The 25070-nt window shown below is 33.2% G+C and overlaps 1 protein-coding gene and 1 long non-coding RNA gene across 5 annotated transcripts in view; one reads left to right on the top strand and one right to left on the bottom strand.

Annotated features, from left to right (window-relative positions):
- LOC119641142 (diacylglycerol kinase 1) overlaps window positions 1-25070 on the bottom strand; it is a 123567-nt gene that overhangs the window by 56358 nt on the left and 42139 nt on the right. For 3 of the 4 annotated variants that reach the window (XM_038039629.1, XM_038039631.1, XM_038039632.1), the window contains exons 1-3: window positions 21383-21465; window positions 21060-21163; window positions 18621-18697 (exon numbers count right to left, since the gene is read on the bottom strand). In XM_038039629.1, the coding sequence (XP_037895557.1) occupies window positions 18621-18697; window positions 21060-21141 (159 nt within the window). In that variant the 5' untranslated portion in view covers window positions 21142-21163; window positions 21383-21465. Of the gene's footprint in view, window positions 1-18620; window positions 18698-21059; window positions 21164-21382; window positions 21466-25070 lie in introns of those variants that run through there. The other variant, XM_038039630.1, reaches the window with a different exon arrangement.
- LOC119641143 lies at window positions 23195-24753 on the top strand. Its single transcript, XR_005247796.1, has 3 exons — window positions 23195-23237; window positions 23949-24487; window positions 24560-24753. It is a non-coding gene; the product is annotated as an uncharacterized LOC119641143 (long non-coding RNA).

Genomic DNA, 25070 nt, shown 5'->3' with positions numbered 1-25070 from the left:
ATATATATATATATATATATAGAATAATTTCTGTTGAAATGAATATCATGAAATCTGGAGAAATTCTTGATAATATTTCTTCATTTAACGAATGACTAATTTTTCAAAAGCACAAAACAAAAAGTAATTACTAGGAGACTATGGAACTTTACCCTGTTTACCACCTGAGTGTAACGTTAGCTTCATATGTATAATGTTTTGAATTTGTAGTTTTGTAACGTTATGTTTGTAAAGTTCCAAGTGTTAGTAGAAGCATTAGATAAAATTCTCGTTCTCACTTTCACTCAGCATTCATCTACCAGCCAACTAGGGCACCACCACCCACTTAAAAAACATTAATTATAATATGAGCTGCACGTACGTAGTCTTATCAAGTATGTTTATTTTTTTGAAAGAAACTAACTTTTGCTTTGCCTCTGGTGGGCTTATTACTGAAGACAACTGAGCACTAAGATTACTTTTACAATATCTGTTCATGTACTTGTATATATTTATGGGCATTGAACAGCACGAAGTGCTGTGATACTGTTGAGAGCAAGAAGCAAGAACAATACTTAACGAGCACAGAGAGAAAGCTAATATTTCTTATTTAACGAAATTGTGGAACTTAAGCCACAGCTAAAACAAAACTCTCATAAGTCATATTCTCAGCTAAGTAAAGGCTACAGTAGCGGATTTTATGGAAAATTTAAATATTTTCTGGTTTTTGTTGCCATTATGTAACATATTAAAGTAAAGGATGCCATACAGCACCTTAACAATTTGTCAACTTCTACCATTTTCTAAATGAGTTTATTTACTTCGTAACTTAGAATGTAACACTTGGAAACACTTGCAGGATATCGCATATCTGTCTCCATAGCGTAAATGTTAACATTTACATCAGCGTATATTTTTCTAAACCGGATTTCAGACATCAAGTAAGGTTTCTTGAGTATGAGTTCTTTTTGCTTTAAAAAAATCAATTGATATCATATTCCTCGCTTTCAATACGTGTCAAGAGTTGATGGTAATGAGCAACAACTTCGGCTTTAATACAGCGCACAGAATGCAAGAACAAGCATGCAAGTACATTATGTAGAGATTTAAGATTTCGCGGAATTTATTCTAGTTTCCCTGGTGTGAACTTTATAGCGAATTCTTTTGGTAATCCTCGTGCGCTTGAATGTTATACTTTTCAATAAAATGGAACAAAAATTTTGAAAATTGCTTCGATGTTTTGCATTAGAAAACCAAATTGTAGCATAATTGCGTTATGCAAAAAATTTAGCGGTAAAATGCGTACGTAATCCTTTGTATAACTATAACGCAATATGCCTGAGTGTAGTCGCGTAAATGTAAAATACTAGAAATCTACGCCACTTGCAATCGACTGACGTGATTGTAGATATTGCAGGAAATTAAAAGAAAGAATCCACACCACATGCACATCACATCATCTGCGTGTACAGAAACCGCTAAAATGTCGTTGATATATTATTAAGATAAATGGAAAGGGAACTTAAAGGAACCCTTTTAGAAATCCTTATGATAGGAAAACATGTTACGAGAGATACAAAATTTGAAAAGAACGTTTCCATTAGATCCGGCTTCCTAAGTTTCGTGTGACCCTAAAATTCGGTCTTGGAGTTAGCAATGCACAAAGAAGCTTTAGTGATATATTTTATTAGCGAAACAGGCATTTTGCACATTACAAACAATTATAGCGGCCTTGTTTTTATAGACCGGGCTTTAAAGGGCTCATATTGGTGATCGTTACGTGGTCAAGTAGCATTTTCAGGCTATTTATGTATGCGTAGAGGTCGAGTAGTGAACAGGTGAGCAGGAAACGATAATGTACCGAACGACAATGTCGCGAACAATAGAACAGCGAGCAATAATGTAGCAAGCGATAGACTAGCAAACGATGGACTAGCAAATAATAGAGTGGCAAACCACAAAGTCTCGAAAGAGAGTAAGTAACAAATGATAAAATATCGAACGATAAAAAAACGATGGATAATGTAGCGAGCGATAGAGGACGAGAAGCAAACACCAGGAGAATAAATGGGAAAATAGTAAGCCGAGGAGTCTTGAAAGGCAAAATAATGAAAGTAAAAGTGACGAATAGTAGAATAGAAAAGCAAAAGATGAGATATGCACGAATGGGAACCACACAAACAAGAAATCTACGGAGTAATGAAAAGACGGGAATGTAAGCAATGAACTACAGTACAAACTTACCATTAACTTATTTAATCTTTTCTTATTCCAAACTATATTAAAAATAAATAACAAGAAATGATGAGCGATAAATTATAATCTACAACGTTATTAGGTTGAATTTTTTATACTACAATGATGTAGTATGGCGAAATTACTTCATCTCTTACGGCAACAGAATGTACGCATTAAGTGTTAAGCATACCATGAGATTTGTTCGGCTGAATAATTTTCCTTAAGCTTCATGAAACAAAACATTAAATAAACACTGCGTGTAGGCTGCACGGAAATGCTGAATTTAATAACACGATCATATAATTGCCGCAATGTTTATTACGATGATGGTGATGATGCTGACTATTTTGACATTAACTATGCTGCTATTGCTGAACGCGTTCTCTTTTTAAGGAGTAAAACATGAAAAATAAACCAGTTAGGCAAAAATGAGTGCAAAAGGAAACCATTAAAATATTAAATAAACTACCATGATTGCTATTTGAAAATTGGTTTTTTGAAGTAAATTTTAATTGAAATTATGCATTCATTATGGCATAGTTATTCAAATTACGAAGAGAAAAAAAAACAACTTTGGCTTGATATTGTTTTCCTTTATCAACAAATCTAAGCAAAAAGGGCAACCGTAGAGAGAATGTATTTTTGACATTTGATATCTATCATGCAGCAAACAAGCTGTTGGTACTTTTAAGCAAAGAAGTACTTTTTGAGGTAAGAATCTTTTTGATTATCAACAACAACGTGTTTGCTTTTCTCTCAAAGGAATGTGTTCCGCAGCTAGTAATAACATATTTCAGCTTAGCAAAGTTCAACACTACTCCACATTTCATTATATATGAATTGGTGAGAAAATCTCTTCTTTTTTCGCTTGAGAAACGAAGTACGGACGGACCAGATACAAATTGATCGATCTTAGTATATCTTTTGCAGATATTATTTAAGTGAAAGTTTCTAACTCTTTAGTTATCCCAATCTTTTATCCTTTATTTGTGAGCATTGAAAGCGTTCAGTTAAATGAGTGAAAAAGCTGTATTCACTTTTTCTTATTCACAATATCTTAGCAGCCATCTGTTTATTACGGGGAACATTGTAGTCGGGCATTGCACACCTTTAGACACCCATATCTCTTTTCCCATTGCTATTAGTCATTTATTCTCCTGACAAAAGATCAACAGCAATAACTTATCTCCATCTAAAAGGATGCTTGTTATGTGAGCCCTTATATGGAAGACGGATTAAAACGTAAATTGATATTGTCGTAATTTGGCAAATTTATTCCTCTTATCAAAGACGTTGCTATTAAGCATATACATTCGTCATAAAGTGTTAAAAAGTGTTGCCATACAAAGATATAGTTTTAGGGAGTACTCTCATATGGTTACGAGAAAATGGCCTACGTAGTGCTAATGTGATGCAGTTTATCTCTACGTCAAATTAGTTTTATAAATAAATTGTTATCATAAATTATTAAGAAGGCGAAGTTTTTATCACATACAGGTATAGTTTTCAGCAAGAATTTTTGTACTCAAATTTGATTGATATTTATGTCAAACTATTTTCCATTGTGAAATATTGAAAATAAGACTCTTATTTATATATAAGGTTATATAAGCTATATATAAGGGAGCTCAAAGCTCAACCGATTTAAATATTGCACATCAGTTTAGTGTACGATTAAACATCGATTTTTGCCAAGAAAGTGATTCTGAATATAACGGTATAATAAAAGGTGGGTGCGCCTTAGACCCTTTTGGACGTTTACCACAAATGATATAAGGTATAACCATCCTATACATTTACGCTATATTTATGCTATAATGCTTTGTTCTAAGTTGGTCAGTCATATATTAAAATAATTTTAATTTTTTTTCTAAATATTTTTGCAAAAATTAAGATTTGTGTAATTGAACCAAGTATATATTGAAGTTTTATTATCAATTTGCACCCATCCCTTACGGCGATAAAAACAAATAATGCAGATATAAAAACACTCGTTTATACAAAGATATTGTTACGGAAATCCCAAATCCAGTTCATTCCAATTAATTGATTTTCCGCGCAGCTGCTGGCTGAGGAAAAAGATTAGCGAAAAAGCGGATTAACGGATTAAAAATGAAGCCATGAAGTTAGATGATAGTAATATACTTTTAAAAATGTATATAAACAGAATATCTGCAAAGGCAGAGTCAGTCGGACGAGAACATATGAGACGTAAAATAATATTAGAGTTGAGGAGTCAAGAGTATTGCCAAAGTAAAACGTAAATAGTCGTACCCTTAAACAAATTGGTTGTAATAAAAACAGTCTTGTAATGAAAATATGCGAGTGATACGAACCGTATCCGAGAAAGGCGAATTTCGTAACAATATATAACAAACGTAAAAATAAATAAAGCTCGAGAGTAAAGTGTAATCATTAACATTAAATTGTTCATGTTAAGAGCAAACATGATTAAAATTCTAAAGAAACTACATGTTTAGATGTCAGTTTGGCAACTCCGCGCGCGCGCTGTGATCGAATTTTTTAATGTGTATATAGAAGTTTTGTACTTTCTTTCTTATTTTATTTCTAATTAATTTTAAACGTGTTTAAATTTATTGTAATATGTTGAACTTTTTGTGTTGATGTCCTTTTTGATTTTGCGATCAGCTCTTGGTGCTCTCGACAAAAAATGTCTTTCTTGTTTTCTGAGCGTTGTTACTTCCAAACATCTGAGTTGGTTTGCGGCGTTTACAGCGCTATTTCAAGAGACCATCTTTAAATATGTGAAAAGCTTTTTTGTTTTTCTGACATGGAGTCTTTATTTACATCATTTCGAAACGGGCCGGGATTCTAAACGATTCATTACTTGTTGACTATTGCGTGCGAAGTGTGCAAGTTTTGCTGGCCGTGCTGCAGACACAGTCCTAGAATCTTCGAAAGGTTTATGCTGGTCATGTACACATTGTAGGAAGCGGGATATTGATTTTTATAAGCTTTTGAAGAAGACAAGGAATGGTTTTTTCGAATTAAGTGCAAATCTCGTGACATTTGGCGGAAAGTTCGAAAAAATAAATGCAGTGTTCCGTAAGTGTCGCTTTCTAGGACACTCACCTCCCGTTGAACCCTGCAAAAGATCAACTTGCACTGTAGCGCGCGACACTTCACATTCGTCTTCGCCTAAATCTTATACATTGACCCTTGTTGCTGGCCACCGCTACTCTTCGTCCTCATCGTGAACGGTAAAACTTTTGGATCGGCAATTGCCGAATGCGATTAAGGTTTTGAGTATTCCGTCCTTGCCTAGAAGGAACATTAACGTTTCTCCGATCGTAAACTCAGCTTGTAGCACAAATGTTTCAAATAAACCGGAAAGCCCTTCTTTTGTCAGCTATGCTGAGGTGACAAGGGTATCTACTCCCAGTGGTGCCATTCAAGCTACTCTCCACCTTCAAGGAATATTAGTAAAAATACTAAATCCATCCCGCCTCCTTGTTATTTGGGTGTATTCGCTGGTCACTATGCTAGACAAGTCCCATATGCTACACTAACAAGTGTTGTCATTCCGTTTATTTTCTCCTCAATTCATAATTCTCTTCCCGTAAATCCCATCGTTCCTAATAAGCTGCTGCTTATATTCCTTGACGGCATTGCCTACCCGAAAGGCAATATTCGTATCAAAACTGGCGCCTGACACCTCTGAGGATAACATAAAAAGTTATCTTTGCTGCAAAAGTCCCATTCGATAATTTGAAGCATATCAACACAGAGCTATTTCGTCTTTTCGTGTTTGTTCCGAATGAAAACGCGAACATTTTTTTAGTAAAACCATTAACATTATTTATTAAATAAGTCATTCTGACCAGTTTGATCTTTAATAAACGAATTCATACCTCGGAATCAGTCCAGTAATTCTAATTTGGTAGTTCTTCCACCCTCAAAAAACTAAATATTATTTTGGGTCCGGTAAAAAAAATTCAACTTTCCTAAATTCAGTGAGTTCTGCGTTTTCCTGTCTGGCTTTCACTAAAACCTGGTTACAACCTAATTTATATTCGTCGGAACTTTTTCAGAATTCTTTCCAAGTTGTCATATGTCGACCTTATTGCCATTTGGGCGGAAATTGGCAGTATACAGTTATATGTAATTTGCGGAATTCCTGTTTATAAGAAACATACTGGCGTCATTTGTAATGTGGCCGAAAAATCTAAACTTGCTTAACCTCAAATCTCATTGCTGAGTATTTTTAAGGACATTTTTCCACTGCTCATTCAGATTTAATTGTTAACTATCCGTTTCTGATAACTAACTCGTTTGTGATTCATAACGTGTATACTCGAATCATGGCCTGACGAACTATGTAATGTTAATTCAAAGATTTTTAGTCAATATTTTCCTTTTGTGTTGGAAGTATGGTTTCCTTATTCCGCCTCACCAATGTGGAAACAGACAGACATCATGTTGAGAGACATAGAGGCATTGCCAAGTTGAGTGTCTTACCTAAATTGTTTGGGCAAATAAAATCAAATCTTAAATTTTTCCATTCTATTATGACGCAAAAGAAGATCTACTGTTACGAATCCCTTAGAGTTTACTTGCCATGTTTTCTAGGCTTTTTCAAGTGGCACTCGCTCGGAGGTCGTATATACTAATATTAGTAATGCGTTTCACTTAGTTAATCATAACTTACTGGTCTTCAAACTTCCGACCTCCCTTTCTACGTAGTGAAGTGAGTAAGCTTTTGTCTGCATAACAGATCATTCAGGGTTCTGTGTAACTTCTCGTTCCTCAAGGCAGCCGTTTGGGACCCCTTGTATGTAATTTATACATTAATGATCTCCTCTCGCTGATTAAATCCAGCCAGATTTTAATGTACATTGACGATGTTACACTGTTTCCTTCCTTCTCCTTGGATCGCGATCGTTTGATTCAAATAATTTTATTACATGATGCTCGTTAAATTTTGTGAAATTCGTTCTAAACAAGTAGGGAAATTAAATTCGGTCAGAACCGAATCATTTATACCCATCGCCGTTTACCCAAAAGAAAAAAGAGGTAAAGGAACCAAATTCTCATACTCTATAATCTGGAATGGGCCCAGTTAATTTCTTCTATTCTCCAAATAAAGCTTTTTCTTTAGAGGCATGTGGGCATTGTAGGCGTGTGTTTGGAGAAGTTTAATTCACTTCCATGGGAGAATTTTTACCGTAAATACTACAGAGTTGCGCAGGCCGACAGACGGACATATTTAGGTGCCTCTCAAATTTGAGACTGCCAAAGAATTTATGTACTTTATGGGGTTTGTGAAGTTGTTTTCTGCGTCTTATAAAGGCATTGAAAAAAAATTAAGTTTTGATACACTGTAATATTGGGTACGCGTAGTAAGTTTTTTCTATTTTCTACAAATGCTACAGCATCACCCACAGAATAGGCGTTCAATTTTTGTACAGTTATTTGCTATAGTTTATGAGTAATGAGCAAAAAACCAATTTTTCATTCCCCTTTGAGAAGCAGAGGTGTTGTCGCGTGTTACGTGGGGCTGTGGTCATGTCTTTCGCAAGTCGATAACTTAATTTTTACGGCCATGACAATGTTTACAACGGAACTTGCATGGACGGACATTCCTAAAACGATTTAGAGTTTGATGCTGATCTAGAATCCTTCAGGGATGGGTATATAATATATATATGAATATAATTCAACCTGTAATAATTATATGATTAGGATTGTTTTACATTCATGCTACGTCCTCTAATTTGTCAACATAAAGCAATAATGACTTCGTTTTATAGATATATCGGTACATTAAGAGTTATATCTTTTTCGTCCTCCGTCACGACTTTAATATTATTCAAACGCTGAAATGAAATTAATGGTTTTCATTTTCAAGTTATTTTGCTACAGCCGAAAAAAAGAACTTTTTCAATTTCTATCGATTTTTTTTTTCAGCAAATAATCAAATTCTGCATTCTCCTCAATTCTCTTTTATTATGAGTTTCTTCGTTTTTTTATTAAATTGACTCTTTTTTTATCATTTTCGTACGAAGCCATGAATTCTTACATTTTCCATCGAAATGTTATGCGTATATTCATTTTACCAAAAGATTTGCTACAGTCAGATATACGAGTTTATATAAAACTGAAAGGCCCCATGAAAAGACCAAGCATTGCCCCGATTATGGAGATGAAGATCGCTGACAGAGCCCGAGGTTATGATATAAAGGTCATATCAGAAGTGTTTCGCGGATTGAAAAATGCTTTAGCACAGGTGTATTATATTTAGAGGGAATTACTCCGAAGGGGCCAAAATATATATTGATAACTGAACCAATTTTTTTTCGGCAAAAATAAAAATTCACCTTTTTTTTGGACACATCTCATATTCTTCGGCAATATCAAGTTCTGGATCGATCTTCATTATACTGGCCGTTTGGCTGCCCGTTTGTTTGTATATGTGCGGTAAACGTTCTCCTGGCTCCAAAAATTTATATATCATTTTAAAATTTTGCAACATGTTTTACTATGTTTCATATGGAATTTTAGTCACTGTTATAAGGTGACAGAATGTCGTGCAATTATCATATTTGTTGTACCGATTGCCGTGCGATTTTTATTTGACAAAGCGATAAGAAATGTAGTAAACATTTGACTTAGACAAGACGTCGTCTTCTTGGTTGCTTACATATGCAGTTAACCGTATTTCTATTCTACACTAAAATGAATAGTTAGTTACAATTTAGTTATAATTTTATTGGTATAATTTTCAAATCGCACTGTTCATTCCTGCGACGGAGAAATGGATGAACGAAAGATCTGAGCAGCAGTAGCCAGTAGAAAAACAAACCTTTCTAAACTCAATAAAAAAACGTTAGCGTCTACGATTGTTCCACCTATTTGCCTTTGTTAAAGTACCTGGGGGCCGCTCTTTATTTAGAACTATAAGCAAACATCGTAACCCTCCGGGGTTTATTTCTGACCTATGGTACCTAAAGAATCTTTTATCAAGCATTACATTCTTATTCATTTATTTTTTTATATAGAGATTAGATTATAATTGTTGGTCTGAACTTATATATTGGACTCTCGCATCTTCTCACAATGTAAAACTTTAGTTGTAATTAAAGAGCAGAGCTGCAGCACTTAGTATAAGAACACGCTTGTAATAAAAAGTAAATAGAATAAAGTAGAAGAAAATAAAGAGCGGGAATTATATATTTGATTATATAAATTGTACACAAATTCTATATAATACTGAACAATAATCAGGGCCAGGACCAATTTAATTAACTCAATATGACATCTATAGGCCAGACAACAATTGATTCAATATGACAACCATAGGATGGACGCCATATCAAAGAAGAGTATTCCAGCGCTAGACTAACCAAAGCCACGTACAGTCTTTTTGCAATTTAACAAAGCTAAATATGGTTCTAGCTTTATTAATATAGGGTTCGGTAAGTAAATTAAAGAGAAGCTTGTTAACGATTAACATCCCAAGATTAAGAAACGTCTTCGTGTTCTCTAGGTTTCTGTGAATCGAATGATATATACTGTTGTCACCAAGCTTCGTCTTGAGAAAGATAATTTCTTACATTGAAAAGCTTGAGCACCATCTAGCCAAGTTACTTAAGTCTGCATGAAGATTAATAGAATCACACCCAGCATTGAAGGAGATGAACAGTTTAACATCATGACTCATTCTCAAATAGTAGATAAATTATATATAACAAAAACAATACCGGTCGCAACAGACATCTTAAGAAATACCGGACAACACTGAACCTTTAACCGATCAAAAGGACTCGAAGCGATCTAATTGGGATATATGATCTTATTCGTTTAATAATATTTGAGGAGAAATTAGACTCGAACAATTTAAAAATTAGTACCCTACGATTAATCCTGTCAAAGACTTTACTGAAGTCCGTGTAAGTGCCGCTTGTTTACAGGGATTGATCTACCATTACGAAATGCATGTTGGTATGGAAAAATGAGGGACTTCACTACAAACGCTAAATTTAAAGCAACGACATGATCAAAGCAACTTCCATAGTTTTTGCAGTTCGGCAACGCTTTCACAACCCCACACTAATTATCTATTATAGTTTTTATGGATTAGGATAAGATAGTTACTTTCTCAGATCGCTGCAAAATCATCTGTTTTCAGAGAGGCATTAACGATTTGTGCAAAAACATCACAAATTAAATCATCGCACGATTTTACTAAAGATGACGAGATTCCAGCATGTATGTCTTTTGGAAATTGTAAATCATTATCATAACCACCGTCAGTCAGTACATGAAAATGTATTTTAATTGTTCACCCAGAAATCAATAAGAATTAAAATGTAGAAACCATATTTTTGTATAAAGAGAATAAATAATATTTTCACAACACATTTCCATTAATTACTTCAAATTTCAATTAATTACAATCAAACGAGTACAGGATATATCCATAATATAGTATTTCTGATCAATTTTAACTTTTATGTCTACTGTGTGTAAGGAATAAATAGTAGATTCTTTAGTTGAATGAATTTAATTTGCAAAAGGGAGCAATCCCTGCATTTTACTCTAAATGGTCACTTCTTTCCCATCAGCGCAGCTAGATAGAGTCAGCATTTAATTTTAGAAACGATTTCTAAAGTCAAATAAACGAAACGAAGCAGGACATGATTACAAATCGAGAAATATTAAATGAACTTAAGAAATGAACACTTAAGCCATTCAATTAAACCAAATTAATATAAAATGCTGGTAAAACTGCAAGCAACCGTAAAATGATATTAATCGATAATGAACACTCTGGCAAATGCAATTTCTATGCATTGAGTCGCCATTCATTGCAACCACAAAACTAACAATTATTGTAATTACTGTATATATTATATATTATATATTGAAATATGTGTATCCATGTAAAGTTAACAACATATTCCTGTTTATGCAAAATAATAGCACTTAACACCTTCGCGACGCATGTGTAACAGTATGACAATTAACAATTAAAATGTCTGTAAAGCTATTCTCAGAAATTGTCTAATAACCATTTAGTTAAAATTAAATATATTAGGTTGTGTTGTTTTATTGTAATTATTATGAGAATTTTGCAATTTACCTTAATTGAAAGATTAAGCAAAAGCACATTTAAAACAAATTAAAACATTATGATGCAGTTGTGCAAGGTCGATTACTAAATACCCTACGTGAGTTCGCTTAATAGAATAGAATTCTTTGCCCATTTTCTTCGTAAACTAATCAAATTACGGTTTTTTTTACCAAATTATTGATTAGTTGGATCGAAAACAGTTTACATTATATACCTCATAACTTCAAAAGCAATTGTTCTTTTGGCAATTTTGGCATTTTGAAAGGAATTCGTTTATTTCATATGGCTGCTTCTAGATTTACTTTCACTAGAGAAATGTGGGTCTATCTTAAGCCTCCTTTCTTTCTCGGTTGATAAATGATGAAAAATTAGCTCCCGGGTCTTATTAGGAGAAATTAACTTCAGTATTCCTAATCGTTCTTCTAGAAATTTCATTTTAATACAACTTCTTATCCTGTTGATAAATAGTAAAAATTAACTACCGTGAGATGAACTTCAGTGTTTCAAATCCGCCCGCCACAAAATTTATTTTCATAAAACGTCATTAGCGGAGATATAATCATGAGCTTTTCATAAGGGATCAGGCTTGTTTGCAAAAATCTATATGATATCTATAATAAAATCTCGATATCAGATTCTGTCAAATAAACTCTCGCTAATACGCATGCGTCGTCTTTAAATGATCCTTTAATCGTTAAAACTTTGTATGGCTCATAAACTAAGCTAAATATGTTCACTAGTTGCTGTTGCCAAGCTTTTGCATGTTTGCATCTGCTGGCTGTTCGGATATATCCTTGTTGCTAAAGTGCCTCTAGCACCCGCTTTTTTCTTATTCTTGCTTTTTTCTTATTTATTTCTACATGGACTGGGATCTCTTCGTTTTGTCTTTATCTTTTTTACTTTGCTTTTAGCTTAAAATTACTTTTTAAGGGGCCACTCTATACAGCTGTTATTTCATTGCAACTCAACTGGATATATCAATATATAAATAAATTAGGATTTAATTTTGATGGGATGGGAGAGTGGCTCGAACAAAAGACCTATACCACCATCTTGCATCTATTTTTATACTAACATACTACCAACTCAACTTTATTGCCATATAAAGGATTCTCTTCGTTAGGAACAATTAAATGGGAGAGGGTTCAACGGATAGCCTCCATTTCAGAAAAAATTACTAATATTCCCCGATTTTTATTGAGAAAGGATTATTCATCAAAATATTTAGAATGAACAAAAAGTAAATTCTCCAAGCCCTTTTAGATGTGCGGCACACATACGCCCAAGCTCAAGATACCGTTACCGCAACAGTGGTCTAGGGTAAAAGAATTTAAATTCAAATATAATATAACAAAACTTCAGCTTTTATCTAGTACTTATCAAAGGCATAAAGACAATACGTACATGTTGTAAAAACAAAAGCACAATTTACAAACTTTTTCTGTGTAAAATACAAAAAAAAATTAACTAAATTGTATCATTACAAGTCCTTAATTAGAAAGAAAAAAAAAAGGAAGAGATCCCAAAAGAATTTTCCTTTTTCAAGCAATCTGCATATGAATATGCTGGTAGCTGTAGAAACATGAAATTCTATAAAGACTTCTTAAGGGGATCAAAGTAACGTTTCTATTACCTAAGAGAAATGAAAAAGAAATAGTTTTTTGTTTTTGCTTTTCTTTTCTTTTGCTTTTAAAGGGAAAACTACATCGTACATGTTTAAAGTTGCGGTGAATAAGAAGAACTTAAAGTAAATCGATGCATTACGTAAATGCTGTTATTTAAAACGCAAGTGGAAGATACAATAGCCGTTGGTGGCATAAGAGATAACGTCAGTATAATAAAATATTTTATGTGCAAATGGAAATTATTACGAGCGCGCTTTTTATTTCACCTTATTTCACACATATATTTATTACCCGCATTTATTTATTCATTTCATTTCTTAATCGAAATATTAAACATTCTCTTAAACAGCGTCGCGAAAATTGAAAACCATTATAACTGCGTGTTGTGTAGAGCATAGAGGGGAGTGCGCGGGAGTTAAGGCAAATGTACGATTAAACTGTCATAAGTGACCATCTGCTTATGGCATTGCCAATATAAAAACTTAAACTTATTAAAAATATGCTTTTTTTCAAATGACAATGTTAGTGACCAATTTTTTTATGCTCATCACTGGGACCTTAAAAAGGCAGGAGAAGAACTACATTTTCATATTCTATACTATACTGGATACCACTAGTGAACGTGTTGTATTATACTTTATGAGTAAGAAGCATGAAACAAGGACATCAAAAGTGTTTACAATTGTTGCCATATAGACGTGTGGGGGTGTTGTAGGCGCATTTTTTGAAATGCTGCTATCCGTCAAATTCTTTTGCAAGCTTTTAGGCGATATCTTTATTTTTGCGAACGGGAGAATGTTTATCACAAACGAGCAGACGCGCATGCTCAGGTGCATTCCGAATTTGAAACCGGGCAAAAATTTAGATACATTCTGCAGTTTACCTCTGTGCGTTATATAAAGGTTTAGAAAAGAAATGAAATTATGACACACATTATTATATTACGTGGGCATGGCCGAATTTTCCCATTTTTGTTGAGGTTGTGCACAGACTTTAGAATAACTAAAAGACTAAAAAAAGAAAGAACTAAATTTTCATTTCAGGCGTGGCTGATTTTTTTCACCTATTAGAACAAAAGTGGAAATTTAAATAGTGTATTTGCTGCAATCTATGAGTAAGGGGTCTCCGATGCTTCCTTGTGTGCGTTGCAATCGTTTTAATAAAATGAATACACCTCTTATTCTCCGATGATTGGTTACTGTTTGGTTTTAAATGTTGGAGAAAAGATTTAAAAAAAGTATTTATCAAGATCCGTGACTCATGCTTTCAAACCGTGTATATGTTCGATTCATTTCGCTGTTTTATTTCCGAAATGACAGTCTTTGCTTCGCATAAAAGTATAAATTATGTAAGAATATGTATGGAAGAATATGGTTGAAGATTTTTTGCGAAATTTTATTGATAAGGTTTTGATCTACCAAATGCTCTTCTTTCGGTTTGCCCTTGACGACTACTGCGGAAGCTGAAGATAACTTTCATGTCGATCTATTAATTGCTTTGAAATATTTTGTATTTGATGTTTACTAAATTTTTGGAATCAATCTATGCATTGAGTAACATGAAAGTGTTCTCTACTTTGAGTGACAACAAACCACTAAGGACTGAAAGAGCAGTAGCAATATAACTGAACGAACGGTTATTCTACTTATATTCGCTCATTCTCATATATCTTAATACTATGACGCATATCCATTGTAGTATAATATATCACAAACGGCTATATTTAAAATAAATGCAAACACACGCACATATCGATTTATATTTATTTTGCTTTTAAGCGAATAGTCGTTTCTTCTGTCATTATCTAAAGCCCGTTTTTAGTTAATAGAAAATATTTTTACGAGATTTTGAAATATGAAAATCGATTTCGATGGCAAAAATGATTTCTATTTTTTGATCATTTAGATCAAAATGAGTAAAATTGTATAAATAATATATTTTTCTGATTTTGCAAACAGATGTGTTCTCAGCTTACTGATGTCGTATCATTTGGCAGATTACTTGCGTGCAAGGACTGCCAACGCTCCTTTCAAATTTGTTACCGAAATCTGCATTTTTGCGAGGGAGGGAGTGTTTACTAGCGACAATACAAAGATTGACAGACGACTTCGGTTCGCGGTTTGATACTTATTTATGGTTGGGCTGCAACCCTTTTTTTAAAAGAAAGTTAAATAGGTTATTTTAAAACAAATATATAATGAAAAGTTATTTATAGTTAATATGAATTGATATTGAGCAGTGAACTTCTTCACACTAAGCAGAACGAAATGCGCAAACGGAAACTGACGATAGTTTAACTGTAGAAATTTAGAACCATATCGAAACTATTGCAATTTGTGTAGTTTTAGTGAAATGTACTACGAGCGAATATAACAGCGAATGTAACAGCACGAAACTGAGTGAAACAATTGATATCAAAACAAAATGCGTGCCCATATATAGGTTGAAGGGAAAAAGATTAGAAATCGCGTTCCTTTGAAGTCTGGAAAGAACAAAGGTATAAAATCAAACCGTACTGATGAAGAACATAAGTGCTTGAGAGAGTATCTTAAGCCTTTTTCTGAGAGTTGCAAAGGTGTGTGAAAACACTAACATCCTCCAGCGGGAGATTTAGAAAAATGCATTTCTTTAATCAAACAGAGATGTAATATAAATCGATAAGAACTGCACTTTTGCTGCTTGCAATTGTTGTTTTTGTTATCTTAAAGAAGAACATGAAAGTTGCCTTAAGAGAGAAAAAAGGATACAATTCACACATTGCGTTCCATTTACTTTTACACATGCCAAAGGTACACATATTCCTTTTGTTTCTCATTACTCATATATTACGATAATCTCATAGAAAAATTTGATTAACGTTCGAGAAAAACAACAAATTACGTATTATTGAGTACTTGTTGTCGAGATCTGGTAATGATAATATAGTTTGCGTTGCTATTTAATCGGTCAGTATCTAAGGCCAAAACTGTCCAAAGAAATGTTGCAAGTTCTCAAATTCTCGAATTATTCCCAGAGAGCATTGAAGCAGTTTTTTAAACAAATTATTAACTATGTCAAGATATGGCTGATTAAAGTGAAAGATGCAGGAAAAATACAACCGAGCGGATAAGAGACGCCTATATGCCCAAGTTCAAATCTGGGTGCGGTAAACCATATCTGGTCGTAGATATAGTAAGTGCTCGGTTAATAAAGGCGTGAGACTTACCGATTAGTCACAAAATGAGTAAACTGTTGGCCGCTCTCTATTTTTTTTTTCCCATTTTTTGTGACCATCGCCCTGTCACGCGTACAGGGGGGTCAAAGTGTAAGTTCTTGGCTAAAGTACATTTACAAACGTATTTGCGATTGAGGTCACTGCTTTCGAATGAGATCCATTTTGGGATGACCTGCAGCAAGAAGTGGACGAAATAACTGTAATTATTATGAACATTGAGGCAAAGGAAGATTATTCTCTATTCCTCTCTTATTGGAACGAACACTTAACAATTCCTTCGACGAGTTTGTCATAAGCAATATCAAAGTCGTCAGAAAAAAAATATATAAAGATTTTGGAGATAAAAGCTGCGACACAACCAATTAAATTTAAACAATTTATTATGTGCATCCGTACTGCGACCTGCCAGGTCTATGGTATTTAGTTTCAGGGCATATTTATTTTGTTTGCAAGCAAAATTCTGCTATATTTTCCCTGAAGCGAACATTTTATTTGCTTTTCCGTTACTATGGATACATTACCGTTACATGGATACATTTCATATACAAAAAGAAACTATAGCATAAGTGAGTATACAGGTCAGATAGATGGCTGCTAATGTAATCGTCTTGCTCCATAAACACCTATTACCACAAGCAACAATATATGCATTATGAGTTTAGCAGTGCGGCCAGTTTTAAGGAGAGTAGAGTTCACTTTCGTCGCTCAGCCGGTAAAGGCATTAGATTGCCAGCACTACCTTCCTATTTCTTTAACTTTTTTCACTAATTGCTGACTGCCACTGTGCTACTTGAACAGAGAAAATGCCTGAGTGATTGATCCCATTAAAAACCATGCAATTCGCATACTACATTCCCATTCGAGAAGGCTTGTTGATTTCAAAGCAATGATGGAATTGTTTCTCCTGAATCACATTTTGGTTCCGGGCTGTCTGTATACGCTTCATTCAATATCAATAACAACAACTGGGACAATTATGTTGGCTTATAACTTGTGAATCTTTCATACAAACCACTTTTATCTAAAAAAAATATTAAAATAATGAAACTTCACCACTATACAATATTGAGTGGCCGCAGTCAATTTTCAAACACCATTAATAGGTCATCTATAGAGTATACGCAGAAATTTTCATTGTTTTATAAGTATCGAACAAAAAGGTCCCGTTTTTCTGCTTTTGAAAGTAGAAATGGCTCGAGTTTATATTGTAGTGTGGGCGCGTCTTTTGATCGATTTGGCTCTTCTTTAATGCCATCCTATATGTAAGAATTTTAAATAGTTTTGTCAAATTCAGAACCGAAATTTTAGTTTTTGTGATCTGGAGAATATCTATCTCAAAAAGATGGACAGACGGATCGGCTTAAATCGTTTTAGAATTTGATACACAAGTATATGTGTTTTATAGAGTGCGTGAAGCTGCCTCCTGGCTGGTGCAGGCACCAGTATCCTTATAGTGATTGTGAAAAGAAAATAGTTTAGCTAATCCTATCCTCTATTTCAACGAAGCCGATTCGAAAAATTTCACGGAATATTGCATGAGCGGAACTTCGAATTCTTGCAAAATCCTCATATAAATAAAATGATGAGATGGTTACGAAGGCTGAGATGTTCTATAAAAAAGGTATTGAAATATGACAGAAACATTGCACGGATTGCATCACCCTAGCAGAAAACTATGTCAATAAGATCGTGTTTTGCAACAAAAATGGGTTTTCCTTCCTTAATCCTGCGTGGATTAAAATGAAATACGGGAAGTTAGCGCTTTAAATTGAAATTTTACCTTTACCTTTATTTAGACATCATATTGAAGAGTGAACTATCACGAATTCGTGAAAATAATAACCAGTTAATTAAATATTCATTATTAAAGCCAATCACTGATATATTGGCTCATACTCATAAATAAATTCGTGTTATTTGTATTAACTACCCTTAGCCATTTAAGTAAAATTGATTTAAGTTAATAAAATATGATCAAATATGACTTTTGCAATGCAATGGCGTTTACACATATATACAGACATACAAACTCATATACAGAGGCTTACAGATGCCCACACAAAAAGTGCTAATTTATTCATTAAATGTCATCAGAAAATCATTGATTGACTGATAGCGATGGTGTATTGTTTCTGATATCCGTTTAAAAAAGTGAACAGCAATTCAATTCGCATAAATATTTCTTGTAAATAATGATAAATAATAAAATTAAAGATTACAGGGAGAAGAGAAGAACTACATGTATGTACGCATACAATTGGCCAAATAACTCCCAAAAGTTTGTCATATAAATTAATGAAATATTTTTATATACTTTTTGAGGTTTAAAAAAACGCTATAAACAGCTGTAGAGCGCTGCTGTTTTTCGTTTTCTATTTTTTATACTTTTATATAAATTAAATATATTCTTTGATTTATTTATATATTATTTATCTTTATTTTTTTTATTTTTTTTTTTTTTGTAACTTACTCCATCTGGATTGAATTTTGGCAGAGCGTGCGGCGAGCAAAATTCCTGTAATACGTCCTGCAGTTTCCGAGTTGAGTCTGTAAATATTTGAAAACAAAATAAATTTTCGTGTATGAATAATAATAAAATCTCTAAAGCAAATGTTGTTTTTTGGAAACAAATGAAAAGTAAGACAAAAAAAAAAACTTTATAGTAATGGATTTGAAACACATGCATGATTTTTACATATGGGAAAGTGAAGTGTGTGGTCAAACTTACATCGTACGGCAAAATGTTTGCGTAGTTAATGGACTCTTAAGTTATAAAGTAATGGTGAATGAGAGATAAGTAATATTCGTCTTGACTCGGCTATACACAAACATACATTCCTTCAAAGCTTGCAGTTTGCATTCAAGCAAAACAAAGTGAATAAAATACATAGAAACGAAGTAATGCACAAATCGTATTTTTCGGAACTCCCTTAGGTATTTGGTTGAGGTGATGTGGAGAGATGATTACCTTTTCTGCCAATAAATTTTCTTCCTTTGCCTTTTAAAATAAATACTCTGGTAAAAGTTAGTCAACTTAGTCAAGAAGATATTGAACTTATAATCGTTTTTTGTTTAATCTTAAGAACGATTTTAAATATAAAATGTGTAAAAGACAAAAATAATCGTATTCTTGTGTGAAAAATCATCCTATGTCTTAAAATTTTATTTCGAAGTCGACTGAATGATGGTCGGACGATAAGACGGCCAATCATAAACAAGTTCGTATACAAAATGCAAAAAACATAAAAACAAAGGTATTCTCAATTTACGTGGTACCTTAGCTGTGGACGTTGACCGTCAATGTCAGCCTGCTTGCAAGAACTTTCAACTTTTTTGCCAAATTTGAAGGCGATAGCTAAATTGTTGGGGTCAGGAGAAACATTACTAAAAATATTGAATAAACAGGCAGAGGAACAAATGGTCAGGCGGACAGACGAATACGCTTAAATTGTTTCAAAACGTTATCTCGACCAAGAATGTACTGTAGTATTATCGTTTCATCGTATTCTACTTATTACCCACCTATTATTTACTTATGCTAAACTTACATTTTCTTATATTTCTACATAATGTAAATCTAGCTATAACCTAGTTAAGTTAACCTACTTTAGTTATAATCCACATTAAATGTGATACCGTAGTTAAGACAACTTACGTTTGTGAAATTTTTGTAATAGCCCAGTTTAAAACTTTACCCTTTTGCTAAACTGTCGCCACAATTTACTATATAAGACACTGAGCACAGTTCAGTTAAACGAGAAATGTCAATAAACAAAACGTGAACATATTATCAAAGGGAATCTTTAGTTGAGTTTCGCTACAATACATGCTTCATAAGGTAGGTGAAGCTTCATTCTGGCTTTTGTAAGCATTTTCGCGAAATGAATATGCCGCCATCGATCGATGGTGGGTATAAACCGATTTAAGCTGGTCGCTCTTTTTGTTATAACAATCGATTAAAAAATAATTCTGAATTCCGGCCATCTGTTTATCCGTCTGTGTCTCTGGCCTCCTGCTTATCCGTTTTTTGGATGAGAGAGAAATTGACCAGTGCACAGAATATCGTACGTTTCTTTTTCCTACCGATTTCCACCTATAAAGTTTTGTTACGCGTTCCGCATGTATCCGAAACTACTACCATAAGACTATCGTTTTTCTATCTCTGTGGTGCATGCTAAACGTTATTAAATTACTTTCAAAAAAATGAAAGGAGCAAAAAAACAAGAGAACTCATGAACGTCATTTGTCATCTACTTATTGTCGAAAAACAAATTTCATGATGTTGTTGACGCAAAGATTGCGTGCAAAGTGTTTCACAATATTATTTTGCTAGTGATAATGAGAGGATTGTGAAATAGTTGGCTCTAGCCGGCTTTCCTTCTAAAAATAAAAACTCATCTTAAAATATAAATTTGGTTGTTGATTTGGATCGATGCAGTTGAGAACCAAAAAAAAACAAAGAAAAGACAATGAAGTGAAGGGAATTCAAAAGAGGATAACAGTATTTTCAGTTTCATTTCCAAATAGGAAAAAATAAGGAAACGAAAGGGTAGGACTGTGGTAAGGCTAACTCTCATTATTTTTTATAAAAGGGAATAACCGGGTGGAGCACGAAACTTATTGACGAAATTATTACGGAAATTGCTTTATTTCGAAGAGATTTCAACTTAACCTGTTGTGAGAATTCTTGGGGTTCCATTTTAAATTTCAGTTGAGTTCTTTGTAATAGTTTTGACTATTTGCCAGAACCCAAAGGCTGGTAGGTAACGAAGTGAAAATAAAAATATTGCTTACTATAGGAATATAGAGCGGATATGAAACCATTGCCCTAAGTTAAAAGACCATTTTTTTATATTCTCAATATATATTTCTTTTATTTATTTTTATTGCTTTATATAGCTTCACTTACATGACGTTAGTTCTTGTAATTGCAAAAATTCCCTCGGTGACAGTTTGTCCCATTTATGTAGTATTGTCGTCGTGGTGGTCATTTTGTTTACTTTCGTATTTCAGCTGCAATAAAATGTCAACAGGCAAAATTGAAAAGGAAAGAAAATAAAATATATTAGTAAAATATATAAATTTCAACACGAATATGAGTAAATATTACAATAAATAAAATTTTACAAATATTATAAAAAAAAATAAAAAAAAAAAAAATGGAAGATTAAAAGCACTAACAACATTTATCAACAATAATGGTTGAATTGAATAAAGTAAATAATAACATACCATATATCATCACGTATTCACAACCACTAAAAACTGCTCTCAGAGACGGATCGTGATATCGACCTTGTGCAATACAAAAATTGCATTTTATTCATAAAACCGAAATCTTTTACCTCCAAAAATAATAATAAAAGAATGGACTTATTAATCGTTAACGAAGAAAATTATTTACACGTTTTTCATTGTTTGGAAGTTAAGCGTGCAATTAAAGTCAGGGCTAATGCTTTCCTTTTTCATTACCTTTGCTGTTGTGATCTTAAACGATCGATATTCATGTTTATAAGACATAATATAAACCAACATTAAAAACAATAACACTAAAACTTTGATGAAGCGTTTCCCACAAAGCCATGTTTTCCACGTGGTCCTAAAATGAACGCTATGATTTTTCAACCGATTGACTTCAATTTTCGGCTGTATATTTATAGCGGTCAGGCCGATAGGCTTAGATGCTAGTGCTTTTAAGAGTTTAGTCTTAGAATTTATTTTTCTGGCGAAATTAATAATAATAATAATAATAATAATAATAATAATAATAATATATTTATAGTAAAGTAGTGAAGTGCATAGTATTTAACGTTAACTTGGAGAAGAAGAGTTTTTTTTACTTTATATTACTTATATTTTTATACAAATCACCGAAAGATGAGGGCCATATTAATCTGTCAAAATGTTCGCAACGCCCAGAACGAAGCATCAGAGATATCACAGAATACATATATTCTTGATCAGCATCAAATTCTGAATCGATTTAAAAATCGATCGTCCTCCTATGGAATGTCTGTTTTCAACATTCGCTTGGCCGCAAAAATGAGAGTATCGACTTCAAATTTAACAGAAACATCTCACACGCAGTCTGATATTCAAAAAGGACTAAGTTGGTCAAAGGACCGGGCCACAGCACCACGTAAACGGAGAACATCTCTGTTTTTCGAAAGGAATGAGTTTTGGAAATGTTTTTTAGTACAAAATTTTGAACGATTATTGTATGGTCGTTTCTATAGCATTTGTGTACAAAAATGGAAACAATTGACCACGCCTACCCAATATTATAGTGTATAAAAATTAAAATTTTTTTCAACATCATTTTATCGCGCAGTAATAAGCTTAGAAAATCCTATAGAGTGTATAATTTGTTGGGGAGTTTCAAACTCAACATGTCTGCCTGTCTGCCTGTTCGCCTGTCCATCTGCCCAAATGTATAGTATTATTTCTCGTTAGCGAAAAAGAAGATATCGTCTACAAACATGCAGTAGAATTTGAAAGTGATTTAAACTTTTCCAAGGACACGCCTATAACGTCCACACGCCTAAGCGACGAAAATTTACATTAAAAATAAAAAAAAAAAAACAGCCGCGTCCACTCTGTATTATAGAGCATGAAAATATGGTGTGGTGCCTCTTAACAATTTTTGCTAAGAATGCAACCTTGCGGCATTTGGGCTGTTAACTTCGCGCACGAAAAATTGTTTGACAGAAAGACATTTTGACGTAGGATTTGGCTGTCTTATTGGTCAGTTATTATGTTGCATTGATGACAGAGGGAAAGAAAGAAGAAAAGATAATAAGCAAGATTTGCTTTGGTTGAGAAAAAAAAAAAACCGATAAACGAATTTTGTGGTGAATCATTAAATAAAATAAATAAAGCTTAAATATTAATAGCTAAACCAAGGATAACACCAGAGAAAAGAATTTTTTTTTTTTAAATGTTAATTGCATGACTAATGGACGACGTAAAAAGAAGAATTATAAATTTTAGAAAATCAAAATTAATTACAACATATTCTCTCAATTTTCTGAATGATAATAAATGTACCGGAAAGTTTTGTCCGTACTTTCGCAATGAGTTTCAATAGGTAAGCGCATATCTGGCTCTCTCTTTTTATCACTGAATGTATACATCGTGGCTATCGATAAAGTTCATTTACGTCCCTGTACCTCGCTTATTTCAGCTCAACAAACTACTTCGAATGCTACTATTCCGATAGTAGTATTCGAAAAACGAGCAGAACTTTCCTCGGGTTCTAACATATTTTCATGAATTACAAATTTATCTCAAAAATGTATTGAAATGTGCTCACTGATATAAAACTGACAGTGATTTATATTCAAGCTTTTCCCTAAGGTTCATGTAGCACTTATTTTAATACTCTTCGACAAAGCTCTTCTAATATATCGTTTTATTGTACTAAATAAAGGAAGTACATTGCTAGCCTAAAATCTTTTGAAAAAGAAGAAATTGAATTGATTACAATCTAACAAGTCAAGCTGCTCATTAAATTATTCTCATACCTCCGAATTCGGAGTGGCATTACAGTCTAATAAGTGGGTTTCAGACCCGCTGATTTACTTCTCCTTTAATTTGCCAGAATTGGAAGTTCGCTCATTTACTTCTCCTTTAATTTGCCAGAATTCGAAGTTCGCTCACTTACTTCTCCTTTAACTTGCCAGAATTCGAACTAGTGACACAGTTGATTGGAAGTGCTTTGAGGAAATACCTCCGGGATTTGTATTGGTTTAAATTATTTCAAGGTATCATTTAAGACAGTCTCGTTCCCATCAAATAGAAATCCTCGCTCTTAAGGAACATATTAACAGTCTTAAAGACGACTTGTTCAAAACCACGAATATTCAAAGGTTATCTCAAACCAAAATCAAAGGTATCGAGAACCACGGCTCGAATTAACCCTGTTCAGCGGGGCTGCCTGTTTATGCGAAAAATATCTTAAGACTAGATTTTTATATGAAAAACTGCCATCAAGTTGTATATCAACCAAAATGTGCGCGTAATGGAAAAATTAAGACAACCCGAATAATTATTAAAAAAGAAAGCACTTAGTAATTGATTTGTGAAATAAAAAAAGAAGTAACTGAATAAGAACAAAACGTTATTTATTGCTTTGACATCAAAACTTTACGAAAAATTTTTCGATATGCATTGGAAAAAAATTGTCTGCATTTTAACAAGAAGAAGCTTGGAATTTTTGCTTGCAACGAGAAACGAAGATAGTCTGCAAATTGCTTTTCATTTTATCGAAATTACACATCATTTCCGAAAGCAAACCGATATTCTCTTCTCTCTTGGTTTTTAATCAAGTGCGCTACGGTAATTGCTTGTATCTGTGTTTTAAATAGATGACTTTGTTAATTTTTTTAAATTAAATAATATATTACGTAGGCAATCTCGACGTCATCCCAATCATAATCGTCACTACCCGCGATTCATTGTACTACGTGAAAAGATAAACATAACACAACAACAACACCTAATAAATGAACGTTTAGCGGCGAACATTTTGGGGATAGTCGTTTCTCCATTAACTTTGTATCCTTTGAGATTTATTTAAAATCTTATTTGCTGGAAATAACACCCTCTAATCGAAGAAGGCATAATTTTGATGAGCTGCGCTGCTAAATACATGCTTATTTATCTGGGCGCGCCCTTCCTATTACATGGATGGTGGTTTTATGCTTCTTTTTAATGTCTAAATAGAATCTAAATAACTATAATTTGAACATGTAACCCGTGGGCACATCTATATAAAGAAAAATTTATGTATAATTAACAATTTAAAAAATTATCGACTTGTTTACTTAAGAAACGGTTTAATCTTGAAATACTAATCCTCTTGTTATTGCTGATTTCTTTATTTTTTTATTACTATTGTTTTTAAAATTTTTGCATCAAA

The sequence above is a fragment of the Glossina fuscipes genome, unplaced genomic scaffold (genome assembly GCF_014805625.2).
Source record: "Glossina fuscipes isolate IAEA_lab_2018 unplaced genomic scaffold, Yale_Gfus_2 147, whole genome shotgun sequence".
NCBI lineage: Eukaryota > Metazoa > Arthropoda > Insecta > Diptera > Glossinidae > Glossina > Glossina fuscipes.
This window is presented reverse-complemented; position numbering and strand designations above follow the sequence as displayed.